Source organism: Peromyscus maniculatus, chromosome 2, assembly GCF_049852395.1.
Source record: "Peromyscus maniculatus bairdii isolate BWxNUB_F1_BW_parent chromosome 2, HU_Pman_BW_mat_3.1, whole genome shotgun sequence".
NCBI lineage: Eukaryota > Metazoa > Chordata > Mammalia > Rodentia > Cricetidae > Peromyscus > Peromyscus maniculatus.
Window position 1 is genome coordinate 41,970,345 of NC_134853.1, and position 22,762 is coordinate 41,993,106.

General features: G+C 39.7%; 1 protein-coding gene across 2 annotated transcripts in view; it reads left to right on the forward strand.

The window, feature by feature from the left end:
• The window catches only part of St18 (ST18 C2H2C-type zinc finger transcription factor), a 124,213-nt gene extending 103,819 nt beyond the window's left edge, over positions 1–20,394 (forward strand). The window contains exons 16-22 of one of the 2 annotated variants that reach the window (XM_015986945.3): positions 356–418; positions 526–606; positions 2,782–3,003; positions 6,145–6,233; positions 13,357–13,460; positions 15,388–15,531; positions 18,005–20,394. In XM_015986945.3, the coding sequence (XP_015842431.1) occupies positions 356–418; positions 526–606; positions 2,782–3,003; positions 6,145–6,233; positions 13,357–13,460; positions 15,388–15,531; positions 18,005–18,145 (844 nt within the window). In that variant the 3' untranslated portion in view covers positions 18,146–20,394. The remainder of the gene's footprint in view (positions 1–355; positions 419–525; positions 607–2,781; positions 3,004–6,144; positions 6,234–13,356; positions 13,461–15,387; positions 15,532–18,004) is intronic. The other variant, XM_076563994.1, reaches the window with a different exon arrangement.
• The last annotated feature ends 2,368 nt before the right edge of the window (positions 20,395–22,762 follow it).

Genomic DNA, 22,762 nt, shown 5'->3' on the forward strand with positions numbered 1-22,762 from the left:
ATTTAAGAAAATATCTACCATGGTGGCATATGCCTTTAATACCAGCACTCAGGAAGTAGAGACAGGCAAATGCCTGAGTTCAAGGCCACCCTGATCTACATAGAGTTCCAGACTAGTCAGGGCTACAAAGTGATACTCTATCTCAAAAAATTAATGTATAATAAATAACGATATATTGTCAACCAAATATCACTCAGCAGTTTCACATGTTGAGTGTTTCTTTTCAACATGGATTCTTAACTGAAAGACAGTTGCTTAAACCAAAAGAGTCCAACTCATCCTCTTTAACTTACATGTGTCATGATGTCCATCTCTCCCCTAACATGGCAGCCCACTGTGTTCCTGTGTTTTTTAGGTGTCCAACCCCAGGTTGTGATGGTTCTGGGCATGTGACTGGAAACTATGCTTCCCACAGAAGGTAAGACCAACCCCATTTCTCAAATGGAAACTAATGTATTGGCAATGATACCCAGTCATAATCGCATAATCACAGTGTCTTATACTGTTCTTGATTATTCATTTTAGCTTGTCTGGTTGCCCTCGTGCAAGGAAAGGTGGAATCAAAATGACCCCTACCAAGGAAGAAAAAGAAGACTCTGAACTGAAGTAAGTTTAACTGATGAAGAACTGGGCTGGGCTATATCTTGTTGGCTAACTGAGAGGAGCCTCAGGATACCCCTGAGTACCCACTGAGTACTGGAGGAGATGAGCCAATTACGAGCCATGACTTCTGGCTAAAGAGTCATGTTGTTCAGAAGTTCAAGAATGTTTTCTCCTTCATAACTGCATTTCTCCACTTCTTTAAGAAATTTATCCCATCTGTTTTAAAAGAAAGCAATACTGTGGAAGTTGTTTTTTTATGGGATTTCTCTGTGTGAATGTGTGTGTGTGTGTGTGTGTGTGTGTGTGTATGTGTGTGTGTGTGTGTGTGTGTGTGTGTGAGAGAGAGAGAGAGAGAGAGAGAGAGAGAGAGAGAGAGAGAGAGAGAGAGAGAGAATTGTGAATGTGTGTGTCTCTGTGTCTATATGTGTTTCTTGATCTTTTCTTTGGCTCTTTGTTTGTTTTATCCAATTCTGGTTTATTTTGATTTTTATGTATTTTTTTATTATTAGTTTTAGATGCCTGTTTGTATCCTAATGAGAGAAAGAAAGAAAGGTTGTAGATTTGTGTGGCTAGAACAGTGGAAAGGATGTGGGAGGAGTTGGGGGGTAGTAACCAAAGTCAATCAAAATATACTGTATTTAAAATCTATTTCAATTCAAAAAAAAGAAGAAGAAAAAACAGTGAGTATGAGCTTGACTCCATCTCTTGCTGCCTAGGTGGCAAGTCAGCTAAGCTCTTATACAAACCTCACTTTCCCTGCCTGCAAAATGGGATAATATTCTCTACCCAAAGAGTTTGCAGTGAACATTAAAAGAGGTGATGCACGGCATTTTCTCAGCGCAAAGCCTGCCAACTGTTACTGCTAACACAATGCTGTTTTGCTGCTTGTTGTGTATCTTATGGTTTCTACTGCTGTGATGAAATGCCAAGACCAAAAGCAAGTTGAGGAGGAAAGGGTTTATTTGGCTTACACTTCCACATCACTGTTCCTCATGGAAGGAAGTCAAAAGGGCAAGAACCTGGAGGCAGGAGCTGATGTGGAGATCATGGAGGAGTGCTGCTTACTGGCTTGTTCAATCTACTCCTACACCACCAGCCCAGGTGTGACCCCCACCTACAATGAGCAGAGCTCTCCCATATCAATCACTAATTAAGACAATGCCCAGATAGTGGGATATGAAGATGTCTCAGTTGGTAACATGCTTGTCATGCAAGCAGTTATGCCTGAGTTCAAATTCCCAGCACCCACCTAAGAGCCAGGCATGAAGACACAACTCTAATCCCAGCTCCCAGGAAGTAGATGGAAGAGGGTCCCAGGAGCTTGGTAGTGGCCAGTCTAGGCACATTGTTAAGTTAGGTAAGAGACTTTGTGTTAAAAAAAAAAATAAGGTGGAGATATCTAATGATGACCTGGCCCTGATACACCTGCACATATTTGAACACATACAAACATACATGAGCACACATGTACATGCATAAACCATATATAGTGACATTACATAAGCTATTGATAAGAGACTCATTCTACTGCAGTACAACAGGCAGGAAGTATGATAACCTTTTTATGATCTGTAACTTTAAAAGATATAGTCATTTTATTTGAGATTCTTTAATAATTAGCAAAATTAATGTTCAATTTAATTATTTGTTGCTATTATTCTAAACTCTGTGACCTATCTGGTATTGGTCAGTGTTAAAAATTGAAGTCACAAAAAATTTTCAAAATTACTATATATGAAGGATATTTATGTATAAATGTTTATTTTATTACTTATCTTTATTTATGACTTCTCTTGACAAAAATACTTTAGTTGTTATGAACTTTTATCTTTCTCTTTAAAGTTTTTCATCTCTTTGGGATCCAATGTTGTGGATACATGTAAAGTATTTTATGTATATCATCAAATTACTTCGTGAAACATAATAGATTGTACTAATTAAACAATAAAAAAAGAAAGAAAATGTCCTACAGGCTTGCCTGCAGCCTGATCTTATGGAGGCATTTTCTCAGGTGAGATTCCCTCCTCTCTAATGACTCTAGCCTGTGTCAAGTTGACATAAAATTAGCCAGCATATGGTGGTATCTTTTGAAATTCTCTGCTGTTGGTTGCTACTGTATAGTATGGAGCTGCTAGTTCCCTTTTTCAAGCTGATAACAGCTCCACTATGCTTCTCTAGATGTCCTGTAATAGGATGTGACGGCCAAGGTCACATATCAGGTAAATACACATCACATCGCACAGCTTCTGGCTGTCCTCTGGCTGCCAAGAGACAGAAGGAGAATCCCCTCAATGGAGCCCCTCTCTCCTGGAAACTGAACAAGCAAGAACTCCCCCACTGCCCCCTGCCAGGATGCAATGGGCTGGGTCATGTAAACAACGTTTTCGTCACTCACAGAAGGTAATGCTTGTTTTGTGTCTCATTGTTGCTGTGATTGTTTGTGATGTAAATTACTTAGGAGAAGGTGAAAACCGTCAAAATGCCATTATTTTTTAACACTTTAGATATATAACACAGAGTCTTACAAAGTAGATATTTGATTAGTCTGAAGAACGAAAGGTGTGTTTGCTGTTTCTGAAAATTCACTGTGCAGAAATCAAGTACTCTAGAAACTCCATTTTTTGTGTGCATTAAAATATTGCTTGTTTTACTATTTTTAAGCATCTTAGGCTTTTAATGCTGCACTCCAACTCCAAGTGGTGCTACCCACTCTCCTGTGCCGTGTAGCTGTGATCTTCCACTGACTTCTCTCTGCCATCCCTACCTTTCTTGCAGTCACCCAATTTCAGGCCAGTGTAGCATTGTTTTGCTTCTGGGAAGATGTGATTTGCCCACAGCTACCTGAAAGCAAGCAGCATGTGTGGGTGCTGGTGGGGCTCAGGGACCTGGAACTTTGCAGTGATATCCTTCATCACTGAGTCCCTGGCTCTCAAGTGAACCCTCTGTTGCACAAGGATGACCTTAGTCCAGCTGTTTGGCTCACTTTCCTCTTAAAGGAAAAAAAATCTAGAAAGTTCCTGATGTATTTCTTGAGTCAGTGAGTGTTCCACCCCCTTTTCATCTTACAAGCTACTCCTTGTGCAGTTTTAGGGAAACTTTGATTCTTTTAAGTTCAATGTACAAATTGAGCAAAGTTGGGACATTTTGATACCTTTTCAATTCTAAAGGTATAGAAATGATCCCTATAAGAACTGATTGCTTTCAAGGTGTCAGAAAACTGACATATGGAGAAACTTGCATTTTCTATGTGGAGGTCAGAGGAAAACCTTGACATTGATACCAGATAATTATCTTTCCAGAGATTGTTTGTTTTGAAGTTGTCAATGAAACTGGCTTATGAAGAAAATGTTTTCTAAGTGGTGTACTTTGGATGACTGTCAGTGTAAGCTCATATTCATCATGGCATATCTTGTTTTAATTTGTTGGATCATTATTTCCTACTTAGGAATAGCAGTCACAAACCCAATGTGCACTAAGCTGAGTCACCTGCCATTTTGTTTAATGAAAGGCAAATGAGTCTATAGCCACACTACCCTAAATATACCCAATGTAGTATGAGAAGAAGTGGAGACATGCTCATCTCTGATTTAATGTGCCGTAACTGAATTGCGGATGTGATGGAAATCATACAAGACTCATGTTTTAGGTTCTTTTTTGTTTTGTTTTTCTACTTTGGAGCCACACCTCATTGGCCTGTTCCCAGGCCTGCCAAGCTCCACCTTCAGATCCATAAAGGACTTCTATCATGGGAGCTGAGGGTAGAGTCACACATGCATGTGTGCATGTGTGTGGAGGCCTGAGGAAAGACACCTGAGATTGACTTGTGACACACACACACACACACACACACACACACACACAGGCCAGAGGACAATTGCAATTTTGGGTGTCTTTCCTTAGAACTGTCCATCTTTTGTTTTAGAGAGGATCTGGAACTTCAACAAGTAGTCTAAGCTAATGGGCTAGTGAGCTCCAAAGATCCATCCCCTTGCCTCCACCTTCCAAAACCTCCATTTCATAACAATACACAACTGGTTCTAAGCTGTGTAGTGATGGCTACACTTCTTTAGCATTTTTTAACACTGTGTCTACCTAGAAATTTACTGTAAATTGCAAAATAGATGTTGTAAGGGAGAAGATGTGCAGTTTCAAATGAAATACTACTGTCCATTATGTTAAAAACAGACCCTTTTAACATTCCACTTTACCAGTTAAGTATTCATCCCCTTCACAGTCATTTTCTAAGAACACAGCATGTGACAATAAGAGAGGACAAACTCATGAACACTCTTGAGGGAAAGAGTGAGTCTCCATGAATCTTACATAGGCAATGATGGTCAGAAAGAGGCTCCAAAATGATTTTAAGCTCAAGTTGTCTTTCATTTTCTTTTCCTGCATAAATAACTTACCACTTATCAAAGATGAACAAACCACGTAGTTTTTTTTATAATGTTACCTATCTACATTACCATTAAAGTTTTATATTAGTTTCTGTATTTTATAGAATCTTAATGTAGAATAAGTTGCTTAAACTTAAAGCATGAAATACTTCACATTTAATAAGGACTTCACTCTAGAAAACTTTTCTTCCACTTGGCATAGCATCATGAACTTCAGGTTAAAATGGTTGTTTTATAGATGAATTGAAACCATATTTCTGTGGGAAAAATTCTTTAAATGGTTGATTATTCTCATTTTTATTTTAATCTAAAGTTGGCTTCTACAAAGATAGAACAAAACCGTGAAAGAATTAATGACTGCTTAGAACAAGAAAATTACCTGATCATAAATGATGGAAAACAGGTTTTGTTCAGTGTTGTCATTATCACACTGGTGCTATTTAAATAAACCAAGTGACATTAAAGGAAGGAGGCCTGCTGAAGAGCAGCAATTCAATGGGCAGGGTCGTGAGCGCCAGCTTGGATAACAATCTCCTTGCCCCAGCTGCACCTGCAGCATCTGCTTTTATTCTCATTTCAGGGTAGAATTTTTTAAAATGAAAATAATGTTTTAACAGTTACAGAAAAAAAGAAACTTTTCATAAGCAGACTGAATTTTCTGTTGTGAGTTGGGGCTTATTGACTATTGTGGAGTCGCTCTGTGAAGATCAGACTGTACTTTGTATGAAAACAGGAAGAACTAGACTCTGTTTTATTATTCATGGACTCCAGCTGAGTGATAAAAGTCCTTGTTCATGACCTATGTGGGCAGTTTTGTATCTACAGAAAGTGAAGTATTTACCACTGAATGCATATTCATAAATGAGGAAGACCAGTGTTCTGCCAGGTGAATGGAACTGGTTGTGTCAGCAGTGACCACCTGTATTTTGATTTAAGAAAAAAAATGCAAACACTTCCCATTACTTTAGGACCTTTGGATTTTATTTAATATAAATTTACTAATTACTTTCTATGAAGAAACTATGGGTTATGATGTAATTAAATATAAGGCAAAAATATCATTAGTAGGTAGCAAAGAAAGTTTTAATTTTATGAGAAATGACATGGATTTCACACATGGGTATAAATTCTCTTCTCATAGCTTGTCTGGATGCCCTCTCAATGCACAAGCTATCAAAAAGGTCAAGGTCTCTGAGGAATTAATGACCATCAAGCTCAAAGCAACTGGGGGTAAGTCACCATCTCAGCCAAGGTCTGTCCAGTAGATCCCACTGCTCTCTGAAAATGAAATCTTCACTATAGCAAGGCATACTTTCAGTGTGTGAGAACAAAAGAATTCCCTCAGATTTGAGCTGCAACTGTGACATCGCAGAGACAATTTCTTTATGTTTCCTCTATTCTTTTTTTTTTTTTTTTTTCGAGACAGGGTTTCTCTGTGTAGCTTTGCGCCTTTCCTGGAGCTCACTTGGTAGTCCAGGCTGGCCTCGAACTCACAGAGATCCGCCTGCCTCTGCCTCCCGAGTGCTGGGATTAAAGGTGTGCGCCACCACCACCCGGCCATCCTCTATTCTTTAATAAGGCTTTCCTGCAAAGAAAGGTATTAAAGGCACACAGATAAGAGACACAATAATTGTGTTCTTCAGTGTTTTCAATGTTAGCTTTTCTCCTAGGAACATGTGTATATGCATATACATGTGTGTGCTTGTGTATGTCTATAGGCTTATGTATACACATGTGTGCATGTATATGTGTTTCCAGTATATGTTCTTCATCAAATTTCAATATCCACAAATTCTAGCATTTGTATTTGAGTCTTTAAATGTTTTCTGTTTAAAAACAGAAATTTTTATGGTGACTCTTGCTGCCCTAGTACCTTCATCTGTTTCTCCATCTAATCCTCAGGGTCACTCCCTTGTCAACATTGAGACATATTAATTCTGAGTTTATAGGAAGCTCCAACTGTTATTTTGGTACTTGAATATTTTTCTAATATTTCTCTCATCATTGTTTCAGGTTATCTCAGGCTAACTTTCTTCCCTTCAAAGTATTAGATATATGCAAAACAACACTGTTCTTTAGAAACTGTATTTGATGTTGTCTTTGCTACATGATCAGAGCTGAGCTTAAAACAATTTTTTTCTTTTCCTCTTTGGTGCAGGAGATGGAACCCTAGGCCTCTGCATGTTGAGTGTGTACTATAATGGCATATTCAAGCTGGGGACTTTAAATCATTCTCAAATTTCTTTTCTGAAAGTTGTTTTACTTATTTAATGTGGGAGATATGTGATATTGCGGAGAGAAGAGCTCTCTCAAGCTGCCTGTCAGTTCCTACTCAGGAACACCTTTATCTGGGTTATCTATAGCGTCGTTAGGTGCTACTCTCATTCTCTTGCTTCCCATTGCTAAGACTTTGGGAAACTTGCCATCCAAAGTTTAAACCCCTAGATGTTAGGGACAGACCAGCATCCTCCACCATTGCCAACACCCACATACAAAACAGCTGAGCTTTGCCCAGAACTCTGGCTATTTCTTAGAAGCACCCCACTCTTTCAGTTCCTCTCAATACATGGTCAGTGAAATTGGGACACTTTAATGTGTGTTTATGTCACCTTAGTTCAAACATATATAAAGAGTAGAGAGCACAAAGCTCACTGAATAAACATACAATAGGGTATTCATATGCTTTCCTTGATCCATAGCAACACCCGGCTATTCTAACATTATACCAATGATGTCCTTAAAGGAGCACCATGGATGTACATCTTATTATGCTTCCAAATCACATTAGACATCTGTGAGTAGAGGTGACATCATTCCACCTCCAATGTCCAAGACTCCAGTGGATTCCAAACCACACATAATGCCATCTCTATATGTACATATCCTGCTGCAGTTTAATTTATAAAATTGGGCACAGTAAGAGATTAGCAACAAATAAAAATAAAATAGAAGAATTACAACAACCTACTATAAATGCAAGTTTTTTTAAAAACTTAGGGGCTATTTCTGGAAATTTCCATTGAATATATTCTGTCTAAAGTTGAGCATGAGTAAGTGACATTCTAGATAATAAAGGCCCTGAATAAAGCTATTGAAGATATTCTGGAAGCAGAAAACTCATGTTTAAATCACCTTCTATTTCCACCTTTGAAACTCTTCATATACTCCTTCCTACTCTTGTTCAAATTTATGGACAATTTTGTGAGTCAGTTCTCCCATTCTTGTTAATGCTACTGTACTGCATATCCAAGCTGGTTGTCCCAGCCTCTCATCTTCCCATAGGAATACTGGTATTACTGTTGGGTGCTGTGATATCTAACTCTTTATGTGGAATCTAGGAATCAAACTCATGTTGACAGACTTGAGCAACAAGCACTTATACCTGCTGAGCCATGTTTCTTGCCCTGGTAAACTCTTCTTGAGTTCTCTTCCCATGGCCATACTTTCCAATAAGCCAAGGAACCATTTGTTATTCAGAATCATCCAGATCACATACCCTTGGTTAAGTAGCTGTGTTCTTGTTAGTCAGCTTTCTACTGTGATTATGTCTGAAATCATGAAGTTAAAAGACCTGAGGTTTGTGTGGGCACATAGCTTTGGAGATCCCAACAATGGTCACTACTGTGAGCTTGTGATGATGCAGGGTATCATGGTAATGAAATGTGCCAGAACAAAACCGCTCACCTTATAATCATGAAGCCAGAAAAGAGGAGGCCAGTGTTTAATAAACCCTTAAAGGCATATCCAACAATTACCCAAAGCCCTCCCACAGGGCCTAACATCTTACACCCACACACATCGCCCCCTGCCAGAGATTACCCTAGAGTCTATGCTTTAACTCACAGGCTTTGGTATCATTCAGGATTCAAACTATAGCAGTCATCTTCATTAACAATAAGTATTAGGGAAACATAACCTTAACTGAATCCCATTACCAATATCTCTCACTTGAAGAGACTTCTCAAAAGCATCCCATAACATAGTCAAAATTGAACATTTCTTCATTCTACTGCAAGCCGTTCTTCCCCGTTGTGAAGACTGCCCATTGTAACTGTATCATTTGTTACAGAAAAATAATCACATCATCTTTCTTCTCACATCTCCTATTCGAATTCATCACAAGTCTATCAAATTCTGCCTGCACATCATACTTTGAGCCCTTCTCTTTCCCTCATTTCTTATTCCATGGTCATGGGTCAGGGGCTGAGACCTAACCAGGACTCCAGAAATAATCTCTCAGCCATCTTCTGTCTTCTTCTCTGTCTCACCATCTGTTCTGTCTCCACAAAAACCCAGATGTGTTTTTAAGTTTCAGCCAGATCACTGGAGATGCAGCTCAGGAGTATAGCACTTGTTTTGCATGTACAGGGCCCTGCATTTGTTTTCTAGCACATCATGAAGGAAGAAAGGAAGGGAAGGAGGGAGGAAGGGAGGGAGGGAGGGAGGGAGGGAGGGAGGGAGAGAGGGAGAGAGGGAGAGAGGGAGAGAGGGAGAGAGGGAGAGAGGGAGCTGGGAGGGAGAGAGGCAGGCAGGCAGGCTGGAAGGTTGATAAAAGAGACAGAGGTGGGGAGGCAAACAGCAACTTTCTGCCTTAAAATCCTTCCCTGGATCCCATTCCAAGTCCTTAATGGTCCCCATGACTCATTCCCCGAGTTTACCTTCTTACAGTGCTAGGAACATCTGCTTCTCTCCTACCTGCATCTGTGTGCTTTCTGTTTCCCTCAATGAAATGCTCATCTCGCTGCTCATGCCTCCATTGCCTGCCTTCTTAGTGTTGAAGTCAGAGTGCTAATATTCTATAGTGAGGGTCCTTACAACACCCTGCTTATGCAAATATTTCATAACTCTTCATACTTTTTGTCTCTCTTGGCCATTATTAGAAAAAGCACCACCAGGCAGTGGTATCATATGCCTGTAAGTCCAGCACTCTGGAGGCAGAGGCAGATGAACTCTGAGTTCGAGGCCAGCCTGTCTACAGAGCTAGTTCCAGGACAGCCATGACTCTTACACAGAAACCCTGTCTTGAAAATCCAAAATCAAAAACAAACAAAAGCAAAAATAAAAACACCTGAAGTGAGGTTGTAGAAAGACAGAAAGGAAAAACATTGTGTCAGAGAAATATAGCAAGAGAATTTTTCACTTGCTCAAATCAAAAAACAGTCAAGTCAATGAGAATCCTTTCTTCTTTAACTCCTATGTACTATCTGCCCAAGAGAAGACTATTCTCCCAGTATATCATCAGCCAGCAGACTATGATGCTTAGAAATTCAGTAGGGTTCTCTAGGTATCATGGACCTCATCCATGGAAACATCATAGTTCCATGATGATGAGCCTCTGTCCCCTGCCTGCTGTTGATGTGGAGCTGTGTCAGACTGTGCTTAATACTTAGAGTTATCTAGGAACATCTTGGTTGTGCTCTCTTTTGATTGAGTGTCAGAATCCAGTGTGATATCAGTCTGTTACAACACACACACCCCTTGGCCAGGTATGGCCCACTTCTAAAAGGAATAAGTGCCTACAAAGTAGCCACCTGTTTTATAGCATTTATAAAATTTCAGGTCTTACAGTTTTTGCTTCATATTATATTGTTATAAATTATCCAAAGCATGAACAGATTTCTCAGTGGTTTAGAATGCTTATTGGTCATGCCTAGGACTTGACTTCAGTTTCAAGCACCACATTAGACAGCTCACAACCACCTATAACTCCAGCTCCTGGGGATCTAATGCCCTCTTTTGAACCCCACAGGCACCTACATTCATATGTGTGCATGTGCGCACACACGCAATGAAAAATAATTTTTTAGAAGGTTCATCTACATCATGACTGGGAATGGGGAAGGTGTCTGGCTTGCTTCAGCAGTGAGCTTTTGTGAAGTCTGGCTGTACATGTTGCGAGTGTATCCTGTGTGTGCACCTTCCTGTCTTGGCCATGTACTTGGGAATGAAATTGCTGGGTCAGGAGAATATGGATGAGCATTCACCTTCATTAAGTACCTTACCGCATCTTCCATTGTTATAAAGATGCTTGATATTAGTAACTTATATAGAGTAAAAGTCTATTAGGTTCATGGTTCTAGAGGATGCAAAGACTAAGAACATGTTTCCAGCATCTTTTGGTCCTCTGGCAAGGGCCTTCCTCTGCTGAATAACTACACAGTGCCAGGTATCATGTGAGACAGAGCACATGTGATAGTTCCAGTCTCTTTTCATAGAGAGTTACTAGTACCACCATAGGCCCCTACTCATGCCATCTAATCCCAATCACTCTGTAAGGATCCTGCTTCCAGCCATTAAATATGACATTGGAAGTTAAGTTTTGGGCAGATGAACTTTAGGGAACATCCCTGAGCATAACAACAGGTTATAAGCTGGGCGGTGGTGGCGGCGCACGCCTTTAATCCCAGCGGATCTCTATGAGTTCAAGGCCAGCCTGGGCTACCAAGTGAGCTCCAGGAAAGGCACAAAGCTACACAGAGAAACCCTGTCTCGAAAAAACAAAAACAAAAACAAAAACAAAAACAAAAAAAACAGGTTATAAACTATTTTCTACTCACTCAGAAACTGCAGTGGCTTAGTACTGATAAAATTATAATTAAAATTGCTCTTATGAAATTGCTCCTGAACCAATGTGCAGGAGGTTGTACTCATTCCTCTGTTGTTGGCACTATCATAGACCCACTTCTCCAGATTGTTGAGATTAACTTCAGTCCAGACTGTGGCATTCTTAACCACTTTTCTCAGACTTTCAAATGGTAAAATGTATTCACACTCACTCTGTAAAACAATGATGGAAACTAATATGTGTTCACTGGACACTGTTCCATAATCTACACTTTATTGCATTTATTCTCATACATGCATATTTTTACAGAAATTGAAACCTAAAGTTCAGTAAGTGTCCAAATGCAATAACAACAGTCAAGACCATGTTCTTTCTCCTGAACCACGTGTGCTTCTTACCAAGTCCACACAGAGAAATCTATTCTGTATTCCTGGTCTTGAACTCGTCTGCTGGTAGCCCAGGTCTGCTTCTAGATGTGGCTCTTAAGGGTCATCCCAAAAAGCAGATATTTAATTGCTGGGCATCTCTTGTCACCTCACTATCCTTGCAGAAGCTGTATAAGAGTTTACATAGGTTTGAACACTGTTTGTTCATTTAATTTCTGTCAAATTATTTTAATTTTAGAGGTCTGGCAATTTATTATTTGAAAAGACTACAATGGTTCATGTAAGCAATTATTGCCACTCTAGAGCTTTGGTCCTGGGTTTTGGCACCAAAATGTGCGTTTTGCAACTCTGGGGGAAAGGTATTCTGACTACTTGGGAAGTCAGGTGATACCCTGAACTGCTAGGACATCTCTGACAGCTGTAGCTACAATGAGACAGCTCAGCCCTGGAGGGTGAGGTATCTCAGATACCTTGAGCTGCTAGGACAGATCTGGTGACTGGAGCTGCAATGAGACAACTCAGCCCTGGAAGGGAAGGTATTCTGACTGCTTATGAGAGTCAGACCTGGGGCTCCTAGGATAGCTCAGCAGGGAAGGGTATCCTGACTGTTCAGGAAAGTCAGGCCTGGAACTGCTTCAGCAGCAGGGAAGGGTATCCTGAGTGCCTCTTATTCTAAGACCAGGGCACATTTCTTTTACTAGCTCATATTCTAGGGACCAAAAGTGTTTGTTTCGTTAGTACTGTTCAGAGTCAGGGCATGTTTCCTTGGTTCTGGGTTTGGGGATAAACTGTTCATTTCTCTGGCTCAGGTCCAAGAACCAGGCTGTGTTTCTTTCCCTGATTTCTTTCCCTCCAAAGCCAGGATGCTACTTTCCTGCTCTGTGATTGGTTGCTTTCACAGGTCAGTTGGCCAGGAGCAGAGATAGCTCTGATCTGAGCCAAACTGTGTTTCTTTCACAGGTCTTTCTTAGATTTTTTGACTCTAATTCTAAGGCCAGGGCACATTTCTTTCACTGGCTCTTAGTCTAGCGACCAAGAGTATTTCTTTGGTACTGGTTTCAGAGTCAGGGCATATTTCCTTGGTTCTGGGTTTGGGGATAAAGTGTTCCTTTCTCTGTCTCAGGTCCCAGACCCAGCCTGTGTTTCCGTGGTTCTGGGCTCCAGGGCCAGGGTGGGTTTCTTTAGCCAGCCCCTTTTCCCTACAGTTCATGCATGTGGTGACTATAAACGAGGGCTTACCAGGTCTTCTGGAACAGAGTAGAGCCACCTGAAAGCTGCTGCTTTTGTATTTCATTTTCTTAGAGAGCATTAAATTCCAAAACTGTTCTCATATTTAAACATAAAATAACCCATGACTGGGCCTTGTCTCCTGTTTTCAATGTGAACTGTTGACCCTTTACAGGTATTGATGGTGATGAAGAAATTAGGCATTTGGACGAAGAAATAAAGGAACTGAATGAATCCAACCTTAAAATTGAAGCAGATATGATGAAACTTCAGACCCAGGTTAAAAAACATTAATTAGTTATTTCTAAAATAATCATAATCTCTAGTGAATATAAAACATTGAACTTCCTAATCTTGCAACTGAAGCTGTGCTGATACCCTAGAGAAATTTGTTTCTCATTAGTGGCTCATGACTGTGTCTACTGACTCAGCACAGGTGGGAAGAGTTACTCCTGCCTTCACCTAGCTGACATAGAAGAACCGCTTTGTGGACAAATAAAGTAGATGACCATACAGACTCCTGTAGAGCACATGGTACTTTGTAGTGAATCATGTCACAAAGATTAAGGTTCCTTCATTTTATTAAAAATGCACATACAACATCACACTCTTTAAATGTAATTCTTCTAGAATATTGCTATATGTGCTAAAAGTGGATCTTCTTGTACAGATATTTTATTAAAAAAAAAAAAAACAAAAAATGAAAAACTCAGCAGGGCAGTGGTGGCACACGCCTTTAATCCCAGCACTTGAGAGGCAGAGCCAGGTGTATCTCTGTGAGTTTGAGGCCATCCTTGGCTACAGAGTGAGTTCCAGGAAAGGCACAAAGCTACACAGAGAAACCCTGTCTCAAAAAACAAAACAAAACAAAAAAATTAAAAATTCCAAGCAGTGTCTAATCCTAGACCACTGTGAATAAAAAATTAAGTCCAGGATTTTTAAGATGTTAATGCAAATTCTGTTATTAAGGATGTACTTTGGTGATAGATTGTTTGCCTACCCATGTAAAAGACTCTAGATTAAATCCTGAGCATCTCAAAAAGCAAAAATAACTGCATTGCAACAAGTTAGAAGTGGAGAAACAAGATAAAGCAGAGGGTAGAGGGCCCTTTATCCTGCCTTTCCCATTTCTTTTCTTTACCCACTCCTAAAATGCAAGCTTCATCTCATCTCTCAGGAGTCCTCACCTAAGCAGTCTAATCCATATGAAATAGTTGCTTCATCCCTCCTTATGAATGCCCCAGAAATCCATAGAAAGAACTTGATGCTTCCATTCAGAAAGCATGAGACTCCTCTTGAAACCAAATGGAGCTTAATCTAAGTGGGGACAATAAAGGTGTGTGTGTGTGTGTGTGTGTGTGTGTGTGTGTGTGTGTGTGTGTGTGTGTGTATGTGTAATATGCTGTTATAAGAAGTGGGGTTTGACATTAAACAGGATGGCCAAGCCCCAAGAAGAAGGAAAATTTTCAGCAATGATTTGAGAAATGAAGGAGTTAGCCAACAGTGGTGGGGATTGTATCTGGAGGTAGTCTAACTGGGTAGGGCAAGTTACAGAAGGGTACTACACCGGGCTGTTCACATAGTACAACCTAGCCAATGTTGGTTATCCTAAGATTTACTTTGGTGGATTGAGGGGGCCCTGAAGGATTTGAGACTTGAGAGTAATTTAGTCATCTTGACATACATTCTAATTTGACCTTCAAAAGACTCATTTTATTAGTGTATTGAAGAGGACCAAGAAGAGACTATACAGAGCAAAGCTGACACAAGGTCACCCATGAGAAATGATACCATCATACCAATGGATGGGTCCAGGTGACCACAACACTGGTGGACAGTGGCCTTATCTTGTGTATTTTAAAAGAATGCTCAGTGAGTTTGAAGTATGAGAGGAAGAACCCTGAGTCTGGGAAACATTCAGGTAGTCATCTACTACAAAGAAGAGGTATGCAGCTGGAACAGGACTGGGGAAAATAGCAGATTTGCTCTAAGGTCTTTGAGATATCTACCATCTAGCCATGTAGAGAAGCTAGACCTGCAAATCATGGAAAAGACTGTGTTGAAAGTACAAATCTGAAAGTATGAATCCAACACTTAGAGCAGTAGGCAGGGCTACAGTTTGGCACTTATACCCAGCCACAGGTTTTCCCTTGAGGCCTTGCATAGGCCTCAAACTCTGCTTCTCATGTCATTACCTCTGTTTTAGATAACATCTATGGAGAGCAACTTGAAGAGCATAGAGGAGGAGAACAAGCTTATAGAACAGAGCAATGAGAGTCTGCTGAAGGAACTGGCAGGGCTCAGCCAGGCTCTCATCTCCAGCCTTGCTGACATCCAGCTGCCACAGATGGTAAGACCCAGAGCAAGGCTCTGCTGTCCCGCCATCCACCTCAGTATCATTACCCTGTGGTATACATTCTCATGATCAGTGATCTCCCATCTGAGAACACGGTAGACACACTCAGATTAATGAAGGCCAATGACATTTCAAAAGGCTGGGGTCCTTTAAAGATGAAGGTTTGCTTGAAGATATTTCATAAAGTTATATGAAAGTTGAAGGCCAGCACTCACTCACTGAAAATATGTTTCCAAAAAGAAGATTCTATGCAGCCCTCAGCATCATCCACCCAACTTATGAATTATAAAATAAATAGTTCCATTCCCAATAAACTTTTAATGTTCAACTTCTACCCATGGATGTGATTGAGGCATCATTATTTCTAAAACCTAAGCATACAACTATTTAGAATTCACAAAGTTTAGTCTACATTTTTATAAATATAAATCAATCTTTGGAGATAGAGCTGCATTGTTGAGGGGGATATTGCTGAATGCTGTTAATTTCCTCAGAGCCTATATTCTTAAACCAAAACTGCTAGTTTACATACAAAGGGACTTAAAGCAACAGCAATGTAATAAAAATATAACTGGGTTTTGCTCAAAATATTAAGTTGCTTGATTTATTCAACTTTCCAACTGAAGTCTTTGTCTCACCCAATTCCAAATGTTTCTTAACCCCTGCACCCCCCCCCAAAAAAAAAATCAAGATTTTAACTTTGGCTACTGTCAAGGAGAATATTATCATCTTCCTTTTGCCTGTCTTTCCAACTCCTTCTTCAAAAGTGTATTTCTTAGTATTTTCTTTGTTGTCAGTGCCACAGCTGACAAGATAACTTGTACCTAGCTACCATCCAAGGACCACCTGAGGTGCTGTAGCAGTGACTGCAGGCCTGATCACATGAAAGCTCCCCAGTGCACTAAGCACATAAGATTCCCCAACCATAGCTGAGAAAGTCATGGCTCAGTGTCCATCATTGGGTCAAGACTCAAAGATGGCATGAGTCAGGAATGTGTGGGACAATGAACTTCCTGATGTGGCCTTTAACCCACCATGCCACCAGAGTCTCTGTCCCATTACATGATTCTGTAAGAAATGCATACACAGCAGAGGTAGAAACTATATGGGAACAATCATAACTAGACAATGCACATATTCCAGATCAGAACTCTGCTGGGCACATCAAATTGTCTTCAGATCTAGAAAGCTTACCCTCTAAACAATAACAATTATAGTCATTCTCTCTCCACTTGAGCTCTTTACTCATTTTTAAGTCTGTCCTTCCAAGCACCTTATAATGTAATATAGCACTTACCATGGGTTTTCAAAAAGGTGGGAACATGGAGGTACCATACATGGCTGGAGAGTGTTCCCTTTTGTCATGTATGTCCTGCCTCTTATTCATGCAGTTTACTCATAGCTAGTAAGCACCCACTTTAAAACATATTATGGGACTGGAGAGAAAGCGCAGCAATTAAGAGCACTGGTTGACCTTCCAGAAGACCCAGGTTCAATTCCCAGTTCCAGCCTAGTAGCTCAGAACTGGCTGTCACTCCAGTTCCAAGGTATGTAACAGCCTCTTCTGACCTCCACAGGTATAAAGCACATATGTAGTACACAAATATACATGCAAAGCATCCATATACCATATACATATTGTGTGTGTGTGTGTGTATGTGTGTGTGTGTGTGTGTGTGTGTGTGTATGTGTGTATGTATGTGTATGTGTGTTTCCCAGCATGGTGGCATTCCCTTTTAATCCTAGCACTTGGGAGGCAGAGGCAGGCAGACTTCTGGGTGTTTAAGGTCAGCCTGGTCTACATGGAGAGTTCCATGCCAGTCAAGATAACAAAATGAGACCTTGTCTCAAAAATAAATAAATAAATAAATAGAACCATTATATTGGGCAAAGAAGATGCCAAAATACCACCCATGGTAAAGAAGAGTCAGTCTGGACCTTCTAACACTGATATTCTTCCTAAAAAAAATAGAGAGGGAGAAATGAACAGTATCATACTATAGAAATCTCTATCACAACTGTTAGTGAGCAACTGGCTTAAGGCTAAAATCTCTGCCATTCCAACCTAGAACTGTTAAAGAACCACTTGGCACAAGCAAACCTTCATCCCCTGCACATACCTTCCACAGATGCTGTTTTTAAACTGAGCAAGTGCAATTGAGGCCAAGACTCCTCCCAGAGAAGGCATGTTGTTTGGAGACATCTAAGCTCAGCAGCTAGATGCATTCATTATATGGCTCCAGATTGATCCTCAATACCATTCAATCAAGTTTCATTAATGCCATGAATGAAAAGTGAACAGATAAACCCTACAAACACTAACATTTGGATGTCCTATCCCAAACTGCCACAGCCATATAAACCCTTCTCTTCCTACTTATATAAGTTGACAACATTCTTCACTGTCTCCCAATCCTTGGGGCAGCTGAACCTCTGTGACTGGTTCCATGTGCTTTGTCTCCATCAGGGCCCTATCAATGAGCAGAATTTTGAAGCATATGTAAATACTCTCACAGACATGTACAGCAATCTGGAACGGGACTATTCCCCAGAATGCAAAGCTCTACTGGAAAGCATCAAGCAGGCGGTAAAGGGCATCCATGTGTAGGAGGGCAGCATGCAGGAAGCAGAGGTCACCACAGCAGTGAATTCCAGCTGATCCACAGGGGCCTTGCAACCCTGGAGCCTGGAGACTTCCCCCTGCAATTATAATTGCAACATTGCACTAATTTTTCCCCAAGTGACATAAAAAGGAAAAAAAAAAAACTATGATAAACTCTTTGGATTAAAAGCAATGCAGTCAATTATTAAATCTCATTTATTTTCATACCTTTTTCTTTTATTTCTTCATTGCACTCTTTATTTTGTAAAGTATATGTAAAATAAATGTGACATTTTATATTTTATTTATTACTAATCAAAGAGTTTTTTATCTTTTAACTGCATTTTGAAGTCTACCATATTTTTACAGGTGTGTTTATTAATTTATCTTCTAATAGGATTTAAATAGAAATGCTGTTCTCATACATCTTTCTGGGTTTAAAGGAAAAAAAAGTATGAAGGAAATCCCCGTGTCAGGACTGTACTATGGTCAAGTCTGGTTTCTATTGTGCGCTTCTTTTCCCCCTTTACTGGTTTTGTAAGTGGTTTTTGGTAATGTGAGCTGCAAAGGAATTTAAAGATAAATGGCGCCCACTAGTGGGAAACCCACATTCATAAAAGCATAGGATGCTGGCAAACAGCGTGCTCAGAACTTGATAGCAATAATTAAATAAAATAGTCAGCAGAGTATTCCACGTGGCTGCACGGATTTAATTAATATGAATTGTTTATTTGAGCTGTTTAAAGCATAGATTTTAAGTGAATCAGATTTGTCTTTTTGTTTTTCAAGTCACATTGGCTAGTTGGCAACCCTTCCCCAAGATGAGAAATAAGCTTTGATGTGACCAGCCAGGCTTTTCCTGCTATATGTTAGTACAATATCACAAGTGACAATATTGGTGTAGAATTGTCCTTAAGAAATACAGACACATCCAAATGGAAATTTTGTAGATACTATATCCCCTGAAATAGCATTTATCTTACTGGGTTGACTGGAAGAGTAGAAAACATAATAAGACATGAAAAAGTGTTATTCCAGTCTGAATATTGGCAACATTGGTCTGCACTTCCCTAGGAAATAAGACAAATTTAAATTTGATGTTACTCTTGAAACACACACACACATACACACACACACACACACACACACACACACACACACACACACACACACACACAGAGTCCATACACATATGCACTCACAAACACTCATCCACACATGAAATTGAGTCTACAATCTCACCTGGATCAGAGTTTAGTAATTGCTATAGTAAAGGCAATGTCTATTTCAGGGACTGTAAAGTAGTTTAAGCATTGTTTCAAAAGTTTTTTAAAACTTATTTTTTTTAAGGAAAAGGTATAGACAACCAGCTAAACTGCCTTTTTGGTGTGCGCACACATTTCATGTGCAGATGTGCCTCTGTGTAAATGTACACATGAACTTTAGTGTGGGCTTAATTTTCTGTGCTATAATAAAAGTGTTTATTTTTTATTAGCCTCATGGATATGTAGACTTAGTGTGATGGCATTCACAGGCTTGAATTCACTGTTATTACTGTTACTTCTCAGATACATGAAAAGTGGTCCAGTCACTCCACTCTCATGGAACTGTGGTTATTGTTATGCATCAAGTGGAGCTTATCTTTGGCTTGGGGTTCATTTGAACTCTTGAATTTTAGTTTAGTGAAAATGAGATGTCTGTTCTTAGGTAGAAAAGGTGTTTATTTAAAACTCAATTTAAAAGAAGCAGCTATCATGAGTGGTGTCTACTAAAAATGGGACACAAAATTTCCTATTAAAGTATGTCTTTGAACATTTGCTACATAGTATTTCAAAGAAGCACACAAACGGGCTCACTTATTACATAGAAGTTTACTTTGCTAAATATTTTAACAAGTTTGTTATATATTTTATTTAAAGAGATCTCTTACAAACCTATGTATTTATTACTATAATTTACATGGCTTCAGTTAATTTATTTGTGTTCACATAGTTTTATGGTGTGTCTATATTTATTTGCCTCCTTGGTATTTGTGTTTTGTAACATGCACTAAATTGTTTTCATTTCAACTATGTTAATGATTGATACTGTAAATTGGGTCTTTTGTAAGCAAAACAAACAATGATGTATGCATTTTTATTTGAAGTAGTTTGTTTGTATACTGTTTCTCCAAACAATATTTCTTACATCAATGCAACAAAATTGTGTTCAGTGCTGTACATTTGGTGTATGGTAGAAAATAAAAATTGATAATGAATTTTGCTGTGATATTTATTGGGTTAATTTATGAAGACAGATGTCACCATCCCTAATGGTCTATGGAGCAGCACCTGAGGAGTCTTAGCCTTGTAACAAACTGCTGGGAGTCCTGAATATAGTTTGCATAATGCAAGCTAGGTTGAAAAAACTGTCAATAATTCTAGACTACCTATTACGCTTTTGTGTTCTTATCTAAGTCATCAGTATTCTCTATTTTCAAGTTTTTGACCAAACTTCCACATCTCTTAGATCTGGTTGTCCCTATAGGTAATGTAAAATTCATACAATGAAGTTAAATTAACTGAAGGGAAGTCTGGATCCCAGAGGCAGCTGGGCTAAAGTTGGGTTCACTTTCATAGAGCACATAGAGAAGGATCATGTGATATGTTCTGGGAAAGCAGCTTATATAATGCAGAGCTGCTCAGTCAGAATCTTACCAAGTAGGGACTGCCTATCAGAAAATAGTAGCTGCAGTTCATGACACCAATTTGTCATGGAATTGTACCAATCCTACTGAAACTCAGGAAGGAATAATGTGCAAGATCCATCCTTTCTTATCACAGATTTCTGATCAGAGCACAATAAAGACAATTCACTTTCTGAGGTCTTCAGTTCAGTTTAGTGGGGACAGTAAGACAAATGATAGGTTTTATGACACGTAAATGTATTCTTATATCCAGATGGTGGGGATCCTGGAAAGACCACCACGAAGACCGAATCCCATATGTATAAACAAAGAGTTTATTCAAGTTCGAGTTTGGTTTCTTTGTCTGATGCAGCTATGAGAGCAGAGAGCTCTGAACCTGGGCGGGGTAGGGTTTAATTTTTTTATCATAACAGAGGTTGGAGTAAGGGTTTAGGACCCTGGTTGACTGACATTTGTCTAGGGGTTTCTTGGTAAAATGATGAAATAGGTTTGTGTTAGGATCAAGGACATTTGACGATCTTACCTAAACTTATCTAAGGATTGGAATGTTTGGGATATTAGGTAAGCTCATGGATTTTCCTAGATTCAGGTGTTACCTGTCAGTAAGCCTGTCACAGAAGCTATGTCTGGGCCCCTAAGCCTGTCATCGAAGCTGTGTGGTCAAGCTGTTTTGGGCCTCCCACAGTCCTAACTCCTGTGGAAACAGTAGAATTAGCTAGCCATGTCCAATTTCCTGGAAAAGTGTGAGTTGCGAATTAGTTGAGACAGTTTGGTAAAGCCAGGGAGGGCAGTCAGGGAAACCACAAGTACAGATCTTAGAGGGGAAACATTCACCAGCATCAGAGAAGGTGCAAGAAGCCAGATGACTAGAGACAAAAAGTCCAGGAAAGTGGGGCAGGGATTCCCAATGTAACAATCGAGGCCTTGTGATTCTATTTTCCAGTAGCAACCTTTGCTATGCAAAGAAAGGCTGAATTTCAAGGCTAGGTGTGATTCAGCAGTAGAGTTTCTACATCACAGACCTGGAGCCTCATTTCCATCCCTATCTCCTCCCCTGGAGACTTAACAAGCAGAGGGTAATGAATTCAGGTTTCTATTGGATATAATTTGTTTAGCAATACAAATATGTCTTGCACCAAAGCAATGCAACTGTGCTCAGTATATTACAGGTGTAATAAAATGTAAAATCAATAAGGACATTTTCTATAGTCATTTTCTATCTATCACCATTCCATAGAAAAATCTTGAGGTTGTTAGAACTATTGTTGTGCCCAGATCGCGACCCTCAGACAGACCACTGAAGACGAGCATGCCGGAATGCAAAAGCAAGGTTTAATTTTGGATGTCCAAAAGCAATACAAGCCTAGGCAGGGACTTTGTCACTGCATCCAACGCAGTGGAGGCTGGAGGAAGTGCCCACCTCTTGCAAGCTCAGTTTTTAAAGGAAAAAAACACAAGGTTACATCATTTAGGGGCGCTAATACGGGTACAATTCTGATTAGATCTCTTCTAGGGGCTTTCTAGAAATCATGGCTTAATCTTACTTCTAAGAGGGTGGTTGCCCGCCACCATTTCTCACTGGCTGCCCTCAGGTGGGGACATTTCTGTGGTCAGTTACCCTGGAAACCAGGGAAGGACATGCCAAAGTCCGGCAGTCATTACCTTGTGACTCTGTACTTTTATACTCCCTGGTTTCTGGAATCTGGACTGACTCGGTTCAGTAACTAATGGCCTCTTCCTAAAAGGAGAAATCTTAGGCCTTAGTTTTAGGGTGAAAGCATTTTGGTTTTATTTCTAAGATGGCTCATTTTGGTCTCACACTATGACTGACATGCTGCTACTGGATCCAAAGTCCTGTATGAAAAGAAAGGGATGGATGAATTCAGAAATTAACTTGTTCTAGCACATAAGGATTTCATTACAAATGTTTTCTATGT